Genomic DNA, 12,934 nt, shown 5'->3' with positions numbered 1-12,934 from the left:
GCAGTCAAAGCTTACATCTGAATGTACTCATTAAAGTTTCTAAATGTATCCATTTAATTATTTTTCACATTTGCATATTTTACCTTTTATTTATATTCTGTTTTAATCCAACTTAATATTTGTAAGCATTCAGGAACTGGTTCCTTACTGTGTCCATACAGAAATGTGGGGGAACTTGGTGAGTGGAGATCACTAACAACATTTTTTTGGACTTTATTAAAACTAGAGGAATAATTTACCCAGCTGTTGGACAAAGTCTCTCTCTGATCTCTTGTCTGTTGATGCTCACGTGCCCAGTGTCACGAGCTGGTGAGGTTTGTTGGAGCTTTGGCCAGAGCTATTTGTGATCACTGCCAGAACAGCAAGTCCTGATGAAGCACCACACCTAATCTGCAGAGGGAATAAGTGGAAGGTGACAGGGCTGTGGCTCTGATCCTAAAGCATTATTTGAAGCTCTTAGACCTCCATAAATGCAAATCCACTGATTATGTTAAACAAGGAGGGAAAGAGAGGAAGGGCATCAGGTAGAGGAGGCCCAGTAAAATATGACTGGACAGCCACAGAGCAGACTTTGAAGAAAAGATTAGTTACAAATGTAAAAATAAAATATATTTTAAAATATTGTATTATTTTAAGGGAAGGTTGATTGTGTGAAGTTTACTTGATGTCCCTTTATGATGTTGGACTTGAATAGAGCAATAAGAGAAGCTGGGGAAGGCAGGAATTAACCTAGGTACTGTATAATGAGAAAAGTAGCTAAAAGGGATGTCTCAAAAAAGGAAACTGGCTTGGAGGAATTTAAGGAAGTGCTTCAGGCATGACACTAAATGGAGACAAAATATGTTATTTTAATTTTGGAAAATGTTTGTTGTAGAAAGTCTTGTGCTAGCACAATCAATTAAAAAAAGCAATAGAATATTACACAGGAAAAATGGCAACAACTTACTAGAAATTGAAAGGATACAAAGAAATAGAAAGGTTCAACCATTTGGGATTAATAACAAAATTTTGTCGTGGAAAGTTTGAAAAAAGATTAGTGAAAAGTCAAGGCAAATTTAAGGAAAATATAGATTTGAAGATTTACACAGAATTTCCCATTTTAAAAATTGAGATCTTATAAGATATAGAACAAATTAACTAGCAAAAAATGATGGAAGCTCCTATTTGAAGCTTTTAAAATGTCTTGAAATGAACTGTAAAATTTTTATTAACAGCAAAGTTCAAGGCAGAGCAACAACAGGTTTTTTTTCCTCCCCCATCTTTATTACTCTGAACAATACTTAGCTACAAAATTGCAACTATCATCTACAACTTTATGCTGAAAAAGAAAAAAACTGAAGAGATGCTTTTTATATTGGTGAGCTATTTCTCCATACTTGAGTTTATAAAGAAATAAGCCCAAGCTGTTAAAGCACAGTTAAAAAAATTAATAGGTGCAAATGCACTGCATTTGTTTCCTTGGAAACATTCTATTGCAATTTCTTCCAGATGAGATGCAGTCATTTTAAGTAGCATGTATTTAGGAGACCCTAATGAATTTGTCTCTGGATAGCATATAAATATGAGAAAAGGCTGTAGAAGCTGGTGGAGCTGCTTGCACTTCTGGTTTCTATAGAAACAGCCAATACATTGTCATGTACTGGTGGTATTAGGAAGAACAAGGTAATTAAAATAAGATGATTTATGCAGTGCTTTAGAAAACTCAAGTTATTCTTCTCAGAGAAATCCTTCTTGAATCCATGGTCAAATGTTCAAAGAAATGTGGTGGGGGTATATTTGCACTTGCACAGTGACATTTGATTTTAATTGTTAACATTCAGGGTCCTTTCTGAGGAAGGCACGTGTTATTTGTCTGTGGCACAGGTGAGCAGTCTGCTGTGTTTATTTGGGAGCCTCATTTGGTGGCATTGCAGATGAAAATCCCACACCTGTCAGTGCAGGACATCACTCCTGTGCTCCAGAGGGACAGAAATGAGCCAGGAATGAAGCATTCCTTCTTTTGGAGTGGGAGTGTTCATGTTAGAGGCTGTCAGGGAATGGCTGTTCCAGTTTCAGTCCATTTCTAGGCATGCTTTACAGCCCCAGCAGTGACCAATACACTTTGGAAGAGGAAGAATAGAAAAGCACAGCAAACATCTTTGTCACAATTCCCAGCAATGGTTACCTAGGCCTCTCTAACTTACAGTCTGGGGGATTCCTGCCTCTTTGTCCTTCTTGGATCACTTTGAGTTTTCACACTCTGGAATTGGTTTTCTTAATCTTTTTACATCTGCAATTTCCTTTAGCAAGGAACTCAGTTTAAATATGTAGTGTTTGAAGAAGCATCTCGTTCTGTGCATTTTGAAGCTGCCTTCTGCTCATTTACTGTCTAAAGTCTTATAACGGAGGAAACCACTCTCCTTCATGCTGCTCAGACTTTATTTGCAATTCTTTCAGATTGCCCTCAGTCATCTAATTTCTGTACTAAGAATTCCATGTTTTTGTACTAAAAACTTTCTACGAGTTCTTCACAAAAAGCCATTCCGTATCTTTCTTATATGTGGATTTCACTTCTTATCCTATTTGAGATGGGGAGATAAGTTTAAATAAAACAATATGATGGGAAAATTATTTTTTTTCTTATAAATGATTGATGATTTCCATCACAAGATTCTTGTGTCTTTTCAAGTGATCTAAAATTGACTTTAAAAAAGGCAATGTACATTGTTCAAATCTGAAATCTTAGAGATTAATATCAGATTAAAGTTAACCACTTCTTCATCTTAAAAAGTACTTCTTTCCTTTTAATTATTCTCAAGATCTGTTGATAATGTTGAGCTTTATTTCTGAAAACAGAGCAGTTACAAATGGGAAAAAAATTAAAGAGTAAAGAAAAGTAGTGTTTTTAACTGCATGAAGAGAAATACAATAGATTGACACAAATGGTTTGCACTACAATAGATAAAAGCCCCTTCTATTTTGTGAAAGGGTAAGCTTTTCTTTAAGTTACAATGTACTTTTTGTTACTGTTGATGGTGTAGTACTGTTTCACAGGGGAAATTTAATCAGTCTCCCATTGAACTAATTACCCAGCATGTCAGTAGGAAGAGGCAGGTCCATGCCAAATCACACAATCTAAAAAGATATGACAAGAAAAGAAAGAAAAAATATGCCAAATTTTACAGGTTGGAAGCCATGGATCTCAGTGAAAAGGGTTTTTCTGATGACCAGCCATATTGCCAGTAGTCCTGTTAGATTTGTTTTGACACCTCCTCTCCTGATGGCACAGGACTATGGATATAAAAGCACATTTCTTTCTCATCACTAGCATAAAATTTGAGGTGCTTTTTGTAAAGTGCATTGCACACAGCATACAAGTGGCCAGCACAGGCTTGGGGCAAATAGCAGCTTCTGGATTGCTCATGTGGAGGCTTTGAGATTTCTTGTCAGAATGCCAGTATGTGCATGGTATGTGCTTAATGGAGAGAAGTATTACAGAACACCCATCTGAAATATATGCCTTGAATTCAGCATCACAGCTTGCTTTTCAAACCACCAGAACCATAAGAATCTCTTTGAAGCTGATTTAATTTGCTTAAATTACCTTTCTTTTCGAATTCCTGCAGCCATGAGCTCCTGCCTTATTGAAGAAGTTTTGTTATTGGATTGTGTTGACACCAGAAATGATTAGGCTTTTGTTTGAAATGAACTATTTTATGTCCATAAAATTCTTAGATTGAAGAAGTGAACTGTGGTTTTCCAGTGCTGGTAGGTGATAAATCTGCAAGTAGGAAAAGAGCAGAAGTTGTTATTAACAAACTAAAGCCAGCAGGGTAGGCAAACCTGTGCTTTCCCCAGACAAGTTCCTCAGGCATGTCATGAATTAATTGCCTAAGGTAGAACAAAGCAGGTTTAATTATGAGTACTTTTCTGAGCAGGGATGTTGCAATTAGTTATTTTTGAAAGCTGTCTTCATGGGGCAATTGAAATACTATGTATATCAAGTTCCCAGTTGCTATTCAAAGTGTTAATTTACTGTTCCCTAAGTCAGTTCCTACTGTGTAGTTTGAAGATAAAATAGCATAGTTTTTCTGAGGTATATAACAAACATATAGAAAATGAAGGTATTTTGTGCTTATTTTGATAGGCAGTTTCCTGTTGCAAAGGTAAGGTACACAGGTAATTTAGTTAAATATTCCATTAAATAACAGACAAACAAATATTGTTTAATGATTAGTGGTGAAGGTTTAAATTGATAGTAGCAGTTTTTGTAAGAGCCCAATAGGTTTTCAGCAAACATTAAAAGTATTTGCACATTACCAAAACTTCACAGTATCTTCTTTTTCTGTACCAAGAGGTGTCTGTTGCTCCAAAAACTGTTAAAAGCAAATCCAAAGCCTAAACCCTTTACAATGCTGGACACAACATATGGCTGGATATGTACCCACATTTCACAAGTTTGGGACTTTTTTTAGATGATGAAGATGTAAACGATATGTCTGTGATTTTCACCTTTAAAATAAGAAAATATTAAAAATCACTACCGTGAATATCCATTTGGAAGTTTGTTGTCATTTATTGTTCTGTTTTGTTGTTCTTCATCTCCCAGCACTAACTGGCTTTTGTTTCTGGCTCTTGGTCCCTGTTTTTACACTTGTGCTGCTCCATGCTCTTGCTCCTGCTGACTCTCTGGTTGGACTTGTCACTTCTGAGAAGGTTCCTGCTGCTAAGGAGCTGCCTCCTCAGTCTGTCAGGGTGGTTCTGCCTTTTGTGTCCACTCCCCTCAATCTGACTTCATTCTTCTCCTGCAGCTCCTACGGCTGTCAGGTTCCTGTATCTCATATCTCATATCTCATATTCCATATCTCATTCCAGGCAGCTATTATATTTTGTGGGCTTTTTTTTTTTTCAGTTTGGGGTTTTATTTTTCATTTTTGCTTCTACAAAATAGCTTCATTTTCTACTTTACTAATGAACTATAGACTTCCTTTTATAACTCTGTGAAGAAGTATGCATGGTGATTTCTCCATAGAGAAAGTAGAGGATATAAATATGGAAATATCCCTTTTGGCTTTGCAAAGTTTAATTGCTTTGTATATTATGCAGATTCTGAGGCTGTAAAATCTGATGAGAGCAAGAAGCACATTTGTACATTCACTATCTTAAAAAAGCAGACAGATTGCTGAGAAATGTGCAAGTTTTTGAGTGTGCAGGTTTGCATCTTGTTGCTGTTATTACAGGGTGTGTAGGGTGCTTGCATGGCTAAGGTTCTTCATCAAATGCAAACATGATGTGTTTAAACTGTGTATTTCACAAAACCTGTGAAAAGCAACTGGAGCAGCTGTGCTGCCATCCTTCTACATGCTGAGATCACAGGAAGCAGAGCTGGAAGGGACCTCAGTACATCCACGAGTAGATCCACCCTAATGCAGGATCAGCTTTCTGAACATTTCCCCAACAGCCATAGATTTTAGAGTTTGAGGCAGGAAATCAAGAAGTTCTCATGCTGTGTTTGGTACTTGACATGATTTTTCTTTTATTGGTGAAAGTGTAAAATAGGGGTATAATTTAGGATATTTCACTGTGACGCGTGGAAATTGTTTGGTGGTTATTTAAAAAAATGTATCTGCAAATGGTCTGGGCCCTGAAGTCAGTAATCACTGGGTATGTAAAGGGGTATCAGGTAGGCACTGAAATGCCTCACAAAGTTGGAAGTCATTCCAGGATAATTATTCAAGCACTCTCTCCACTCTATTGGTATTCTAGTGACATTAGAAGAGGGACTAACCTCTGAATACACTTTGGAAGTGCAGGCAGCTATGTTTTTAGCTATCTTGGAGAGAGAGAGATTCAGGTATTAATAACTAGGAGTCTTCCCATGTCCTAGTTTCAAGGATCACCTTATTCAGAGAGATGTTTTGCTTTGATCTGGCCACTTGCCTTGAAGTTTCTCTTCACTGGAGGCAATCAGAGAAAAAAGAAAGCAAAAGTATTGATTTGCAAAATTCAAATTAGACAACATAGATACAGAATTTCATGAAGAAAGATGGAAAGAAAGGACATTCAAATTGTTCATGTGTTCCTTAGAATAATTTAAAATATCTTACTTTTAAAGATCCAGCTTACAGGCTGTTAAAATATTCAGAATCCTGTGGCTGATACCCATTTCTGCATGGATCTAACCCACTTTTTCTGTACAATCAAAATCTCCCCAGGTGAAACTTGCACCAATTACCCCTCCTCTTTTCCACATAACTCTTTGTAGGAAGGGAGTTTCCATCATCTTTGCAGCCATCCGTTAAATGCTGGGACTTGGTCTCCCCTAACCTTTTTTTCTCAAGGCTGAGCAAGCTCAAGGTCTTTCTACTTTTCCTTATGTAGCAGCTTCCCAATCTTTTGAGCATCTTCACTGCCCTTCTCTGGTCTCTCTTCAGCCTGTCCCCATGTCTTTTGTATAGGATGGGCAATATTGAACACAATGTGCCAGGTGTGACTTTAAAAGAGCTGATGAGAGTGGGACAATGACAATCTCTGCTAGTGATGCCCTTGTTGGTGTGCCCCAGCACCCAGCTGGATTTCTTTGCTATTCACTCATGTTGAGCTTGTTGTCCATGAAGATCCTCAGGTGCCTTTCACTTTCTGGCTGGGCCCAGAGCTCCAGCTCCTCCTGGTTGCTCCCAGGCTGTGTGTGTTGGTGTGCAGACACCTGAGGTGGTTGCTCTGCTGGTTTTCATCTTGGGAGGCAGCTAAGGAACGTTTGCTGCTGCTCTGGTTGGCCTGGCTTGTCCCCAGGGGTTGCAATGATGTGTTTAGTGTTGCCAGTTTGGACACCCCAAACTCCCTGAGTCCTTCATTTTAACCCTGGCTCACTGAGTGACAACTTGCTGCCAAGGATTCTTTTGTCCCTTCTAGGGAATCCAGAAGATTTCATAATATTAAAGGGAGTTTGTGTAGACCCAGCTTCACATTGTGTTGTCTGAAGCTCTTTCTGGATCTTACTCTAATTCCTTGGTAATTCACAACAGACTCTTATGTATATATAAAAATAACTTAGAAATTGTACAAACTGATGCTTTTAAAAATATATAATTTAATTTTCCTGTATATTGATTCTTTATATTCATTGCCCAAGCTATTGAAGAACACTAGTATGTCAACATTTTAAAATGAGTTACTGTAGGGAGATAGAATATAAGTAAATAAAGGAAGTGTAGAAAGTAATCTTACCCCCTAAAGAGTTGCAGCTGGGTTAGTTATTAAGGGTTAGGAACAGGCCTGGTGTTAACAGGCCACACCTGTAGCCAATAAGAAGAGTGTTATAAAAGAATGGATTGGGTAGCTCAGGGAACTGGAATCAGTTGGCTGCTGTGAGGACAAGGAGGAGTCAGTGCCTGGAGGAGCTGCCTACACGAAACATCAAGGAGGTACAAAACTCCAGTAATATGGAACCCTTGCAGTGTAGTGACAATAGAACTCTTGCACTATAATGACAGCAAGTTACCTTTTGATGTTTAAAAATAATAGATAATTTAATGGAGATAATTATTTATACAAAGAGAGAAAACATAGGTTGTCATGTTCTAATCTGCCAAAAAAATAACAAACTCTTTTGTCCACTAGGTGTTGAGAGTGTACAAAGCTGCAGTACAACAGACTTTGGATATCCTCTTCCTTCCTGAAGGAAGAGAATTTCTTACCAGCACGGACGCTGTGAGCCGGGACTCGGCCGATCGCACCATTGTTGTGTGGGACTTCCAGAGTGCTGCAAAGATCTCCAATCAGATCTTTCATGTAAGATCAACTGCTGTTGTTGGGGTCATGATTTAATATTTCATACTTGTCAGTGGAGCAAAAAAAGCATTTAATTTTCAATAAGGTCTTGTGATGTAGAAGATGCCTTTCATGTAAGTTGATGACTTTCTTTGTTTTCACAATTAACACTTAGTTGTTATTAAAAAATAACCTTGAAGACTGAGAGGTCTCCTTGTGTTTAAAATATTTACATATCAATGCTAATTCATTGATGTCTAAGCTATATTTAGGCAAGGACTCTGCAGTGTCATTGTGGTTTGCCAGTGGTGCATGGCAGTAGCTGCTGTAGTGCAATGTTTCTTTTCCCACACTTTTTCATACATTTGTCATCAGCTGCTCTGAGGGCTATTGACAAATGGAGTTTAATATTCACAAAGTAATAGCAACCTGATATGTGCATATAGATACCTAATACAGACTAATCACAGAGGCAAAATTTGCATTTATCAGTGCAGGTGCAGTATTTCTCAGTCATCTAACCAAGCAAGACATTTAATGGACTAAATTGTCTAGAAAGGCTGACAGCTTCAAAGGAGATTACCAAGGCAGTTAATAGAAAATTTCAACTCTCTGGGTCTTTTTTGAAAACCCAAGTCTAATATCCTATGTAATATAATATGATTGGATTGTATATAGATGCTTTTTGGCTGAAATGAACAGTACTCTGCTGACAAGAGCACATAGTTGATGGTTTAATGGGTTTTTTTTAGTGTTTCATTTCCTGAATTGTGTCTTTGTACTCTACTGGGTCTATCAATACCTTGGATAGACAATAGGAAAGGAAAAAAGAAAGAACTGTGAATATATAAATTACAGACCAGAAAGATTCAGCATCAAGGAGAAACAAACAAACATGACTACAGCATCTCTGAAATGGACTTTCTCCCCCTCCACCCCTACCTTTCTGCACTGTGAATAAACAAAATGTGGTGATGACTTAGCAAGCTCTGCTTCACTTTTCTGAATTTCACCTTTGAAACCTTTGAAGTGGGGGTGAAACCCACAACTCTCCAAACAGATTAGATCCCAACAGGACTTGTTGTATTGCTTGCCTGCATTAACCAATGAATAGTTAACAGCTCTAAAATAACCCATCACTACAACATACCCAGCATGACAGCAGCATGCTCCTGCAGTTTGTGTTGTGCTTTCTAGTCCTGCACTTCCAGACCCAGTTTCTCTGCAGAAACACACAGTTTCACTGTGCCCAATACTTTACAGTACCCAGAATTTCCTTCCCAGTCCTTCACTTCCAAATCACAAAACAAAACCAATCTGATGTTCTTCCTGTTCTACCACATAGCCCATGGTGTCCAATAGTTCACTGTTATCCTGGTGTTCTTCACGTGCAGATGGATCCTACAGCCAAAGCTCTCATTGCATCAAAACTCAGCAGTCTTTAGGTCAGGCTGAAATTAGAAGTGGTTTGGACCTGGTGGAAGCCTTGTGAGAGCAGTTGATTTCTGAGGGAGTCACCATGCAGAGTTTTGAAAATAATCTTAATTCAGTCTTAAATAGGAACTGTATGGTAAAGCCAAGTCTTACTAATTACTGCAGATATTTATGAGCTTGCAGCCAGCAGCAGCCCACATCACTGTCATGAGGAGGCTAATAAAGATCCTTTATTTTTTTTCTTCTTTTTTATAAGAGTGGGATGGGGAAAGGTGTCTGTTTCAATCAGATGTTTTCTGTTCCTGTCAGTCTGGCCAGAACTGGAAGGATGGAGGATTTGAGAACTGTACAAAGTAACATGGAAAGCACAGTATGGTTGTGGGGGAAGGGGTATGGGAGAAGATGATTCACTTCAACATCCAAACTTTGGGTTTCCTTGGGCAAAAGCTGATGATGGAGAGCCATCTGGTTGGAATTACCTTTCTGCAGCTGTTCTGCAGTATAATTATGGCTCAGGTGGATAGGGGATTTTGGTCAATATCTAAGAAAACAAGGTAGAGGTTTGATTTAGCCTTTGTCCTGATATAAGATTTGTAGTGATTTAAGTATCTTTATATAATATATTAATGGAGATGACTTGTCCTTACTTTGTCCTTCATGGGCTCTCAAATATGTCAAGAGATAACTTGATTTATTTGAACTAATCTGTTTGATAAAACAAAACTTCCTTTAAAATCCTTTTCAGGAGCGTTACACTTGCCCAAGCCTGAGCCTGCACCCAAGGGAGTCTGTGTTTGTTGCTCAGACCAACGGGAACTACCTGGCTCTGTTTTCTGCCCAGCGACCCTACAGAATCAACAAAAAGAAAAGATACGAAGGACACAAGGTATCCTTCTCCACCAGGAGCTTAAACAGTATCTAAGTTTAAAAGGATGATTGATAACAAAGCACCTCTACTTTTTAATATGTCTGCTTATAGTGTTTTATTATAAATCAGTGATAGATATTAATTGGCTTCATTTGCTTTCCCATGTGCCAGTCTATTTTGAATCAAATGCACTCTGAATGAAATAGTTATTAGAAGGCTTTATGAATGCTTAATGTCTTGATTAAAAAAGTTTTTGCTATAGCTGTGTCTTAGTAAAGACCTGGAGAATTCTTTAGTGTATATTTATTTAAAGACATGCAGGTTTTGTACTCTATTAATTTTCACACTGAACTTTTCTAATCAGCATCAAGAGTTACTCTGTTATTGTTTTTCACAGGTGGAAGGATTTGCAGTGGGCTGTGAATTTTCTCCAGATGGAACACTTTTGGTGACAGGAAGTTCAGATGGCAAAGTGTTTTTCTACAACTATCATACTTCAAGGATTATTCGCACTCTGTCTGCACATAAAGAAGCTTGTGTGAGTGCAACATTTCACCCAGTCTTGCCATCACTCCTTGCAACATGTGACTGGGCTGGAGAAATCAAGATCTGGCAATAACAACCAGAGTTACTTTTTAGGATGTCTCTCTCCTGTGAGTCTGTCAGAGGCTTAGGAAATAAGCCAGAGTATGGAATGTGAAATTCTGTTGGGATGTGTTGTAAACAGGAGTGAGACTGTTGTCTTTTCTTCTATGACCTCTATGTTTATGCTTTCATAATGCAGTTAAGATGGTTTTGTGGTTAGCTGTTGAGCAAAGAAATGATCCTACTCTCTCCCTCAACCCTGGAGACAAATTTTTAACCCTTTTGTGTTAATCTTCTGGTGCTCATCCAGTCCCATTCTGCTTTGAGCAAGCACCTACATTTAAGGAAATTATTGCTCTTTTTATGCATCTTTTCAATGCAGCTTTCTTTAACCAGAGTTTATCACAGAATCATAGAATCATTGAGGTTGGAAAAGAACTTTAAAATCATTGAGTCTAAGCTTTAACCCAGTAGAGCCAAGTCCACCACTAAACCATGTCCCACAGTGCCACATCTGCAAATCTTTTAAACACCTCCAAGGATGGTGATTCCACCACTTCCCTGGGCATTCTGATCCAATGCCTGACAACCCTTTGGCTGAAGAAGTTTCTTCTATTATCCAATCTAAACCTCCTCTGTCAGGAGGAGACTGCTTCCTCCTTTCCTCACCAAAAGTTGAGGACACGCTATTTAACAGAGGATGATGTTCAGATCAGTTGGTACCTATTCCATCTTCCTGAGATGTTTTTTCCCACTTTTTTGAACTGGTTTAGCTCCCTGACCTGATCAATGTAGGGTTAGGGATGTAATAGTGTAGTTCAAGGCAAAACAGCTTCTATGCACAAGAAGGGGGAAGGTCACAGGGCAGGTGGGACTGCTTCTTCTGAAAATGGAAGGTCTATTATCAGCTCAGTTTACTGTAAAATGCCTTCTGAGAGTTCCAGGGAAAGGTGTGACAGATAGCTTGAACCTAATTTTGAAGTCAATACATGTGTGGTTTTGAAATCCTGGTGTTTAAACTTGAGTTTTAAACTTCCTTTTATGACTGTATAAAAAGAAAAAGAAACTATGTATAAATAAGGAAGAAATAAACATTTTTTTAAATACATACTGTCTTTGTTTACTCCTATTATTCTTGACAAGATAGTACACAAGCTTATAATGGAATTGATGCTTGGGGGTGAAAACAATTAATGTTACTCTAATTTATTGCAAACACATATGCATTTCTCCATAGTTCTTGATGTTGCTTGGACACAGAAAATTGTCATCATGCTATTCAGTGCAGGGGAAGTTCTTCAGCACTCAAACAGGAGCTGGGCTATTCTTGAGCAGATATAAAGTTAATTAGGCCATTAGTATGTATTTACATACATAGAGATTGCTTGTAGCTGTACTTTAAATTTGTGTTCCCTGCAAGTGTATTCCTTGGTTCTAGAAAATATTTAATGTGCATGTGTGTGTATATGTATGAAAAATAATATGTCTGTGCATCACAGAAACCATATGTACTCCTATCATGACTCCATATGTTTATATGTATTTATATGTTTATATGTATTATCTTGTATTTAAACATTTATATGTTTATGTGTATTATCTTGTAGTGAGTGCTGTAAGCTTGTCTTGTCTTTGGTCTGGTTAGTCTGGAAAGGTGTTTTAACATACACAGGATTATGGTGCTGAGTAAATTGTCTCTGTCATGGAATCCATAAACTGGGTATGGTAGCAACTTCTCCTCTGTAGCACATTTTTATTTTTCTGATTTTTCATATTGGCACAAATGCAAGGGGTTTCTATCTACTTTTTTGCATGCTCAGTAAAAAAAGCTTTTTCAGAGAAAAATTTTCAGAGCATCCTTGTGAACAGCAGATTTTAATTATTAATGAGCATAATGTATTCCATTGGTTTGTAGTTTATGTTCCTTATTGCCTGTAGTAAGACATAAGCCTGTACCAAGACTGTGGGTCCAGTTGAAGTCTGGACCAAGATTTTATGGCTGCATGGTTTTAATCACCCTACCAACAGCTATGACAGGTTTTAACGTGGGGCATTAAATTTAAGTGAGTCTTGCAATGAAAAAGCAACCATTTCTTTGTTTCCCAGATTGCCCTTTATTTCTTGCTTCCTTGTGCAGCAATGAGCTGTTTAACAGGAGCCTGGAGTTTGCACTTTTCTTCACTGTGCCTTTAGTATACAAGCCAGCTGTACCTTTAAATAGAAACTTGTTTGGTGGTTTTGAGTTACTCCTAATTCAAGCTGTGGGATCCTCATAAAAGTCAGGAGGAGGTCAGCTGG

The 12,934-nt window shown here is 37.9% G+C and overlaps 1 protein-coding gene across 1 annotated transcript in view; it reads left to right on the top strand.

The window, feature by feature from the left end:
• The window catches only part of WDR25 (WD repeat domain 25), a 60,614-nt gene extending 48,870 nt beyond the window's left edge, over positions 1-11,744 (top strand). The window contains exons 5-7 of the mRNA XM_063159951.1: positions 7,600-7,770; positions 9,929-10,069; positions 10,449-11,744. Of these exons, the coding sequence (XP_063016021.1) occupies positions 7,600-7,770; positions 9,929-10,069; positions 10,449-10,670 (534 nt within the window). The 3' untranslated portion in view covers positions 10,671-11,744. The remainder of the gene's footprint in view (positions 1-7,599; positions 7,771-9,928; positions 10,070-10,448) is intronic.
• The last annotated feature ends 1,190 nt before the right edge of the window (positions 11,745-12,934 follow it).

The sequence above is a fragment of the Melospiza melodia genome, chromosome 6 (genome assembly GCF_035770615.1).
Source record: "Melospiza melodia melodia isolate bMelMel2 chromosome 6, bMelMel2.pri, whole genome shotgun sequence".
NCBI lineage: Eukaryota > Metazoa > Chordata > Aves > Passeriformes > Passerellidae > Melospiza > Melospiza melodia.
The sequence above is the reverse complement of the archived record's forward strand: the minus strand, read 5'-3'. Positions and strand labels throughout refer to the sequence as shown.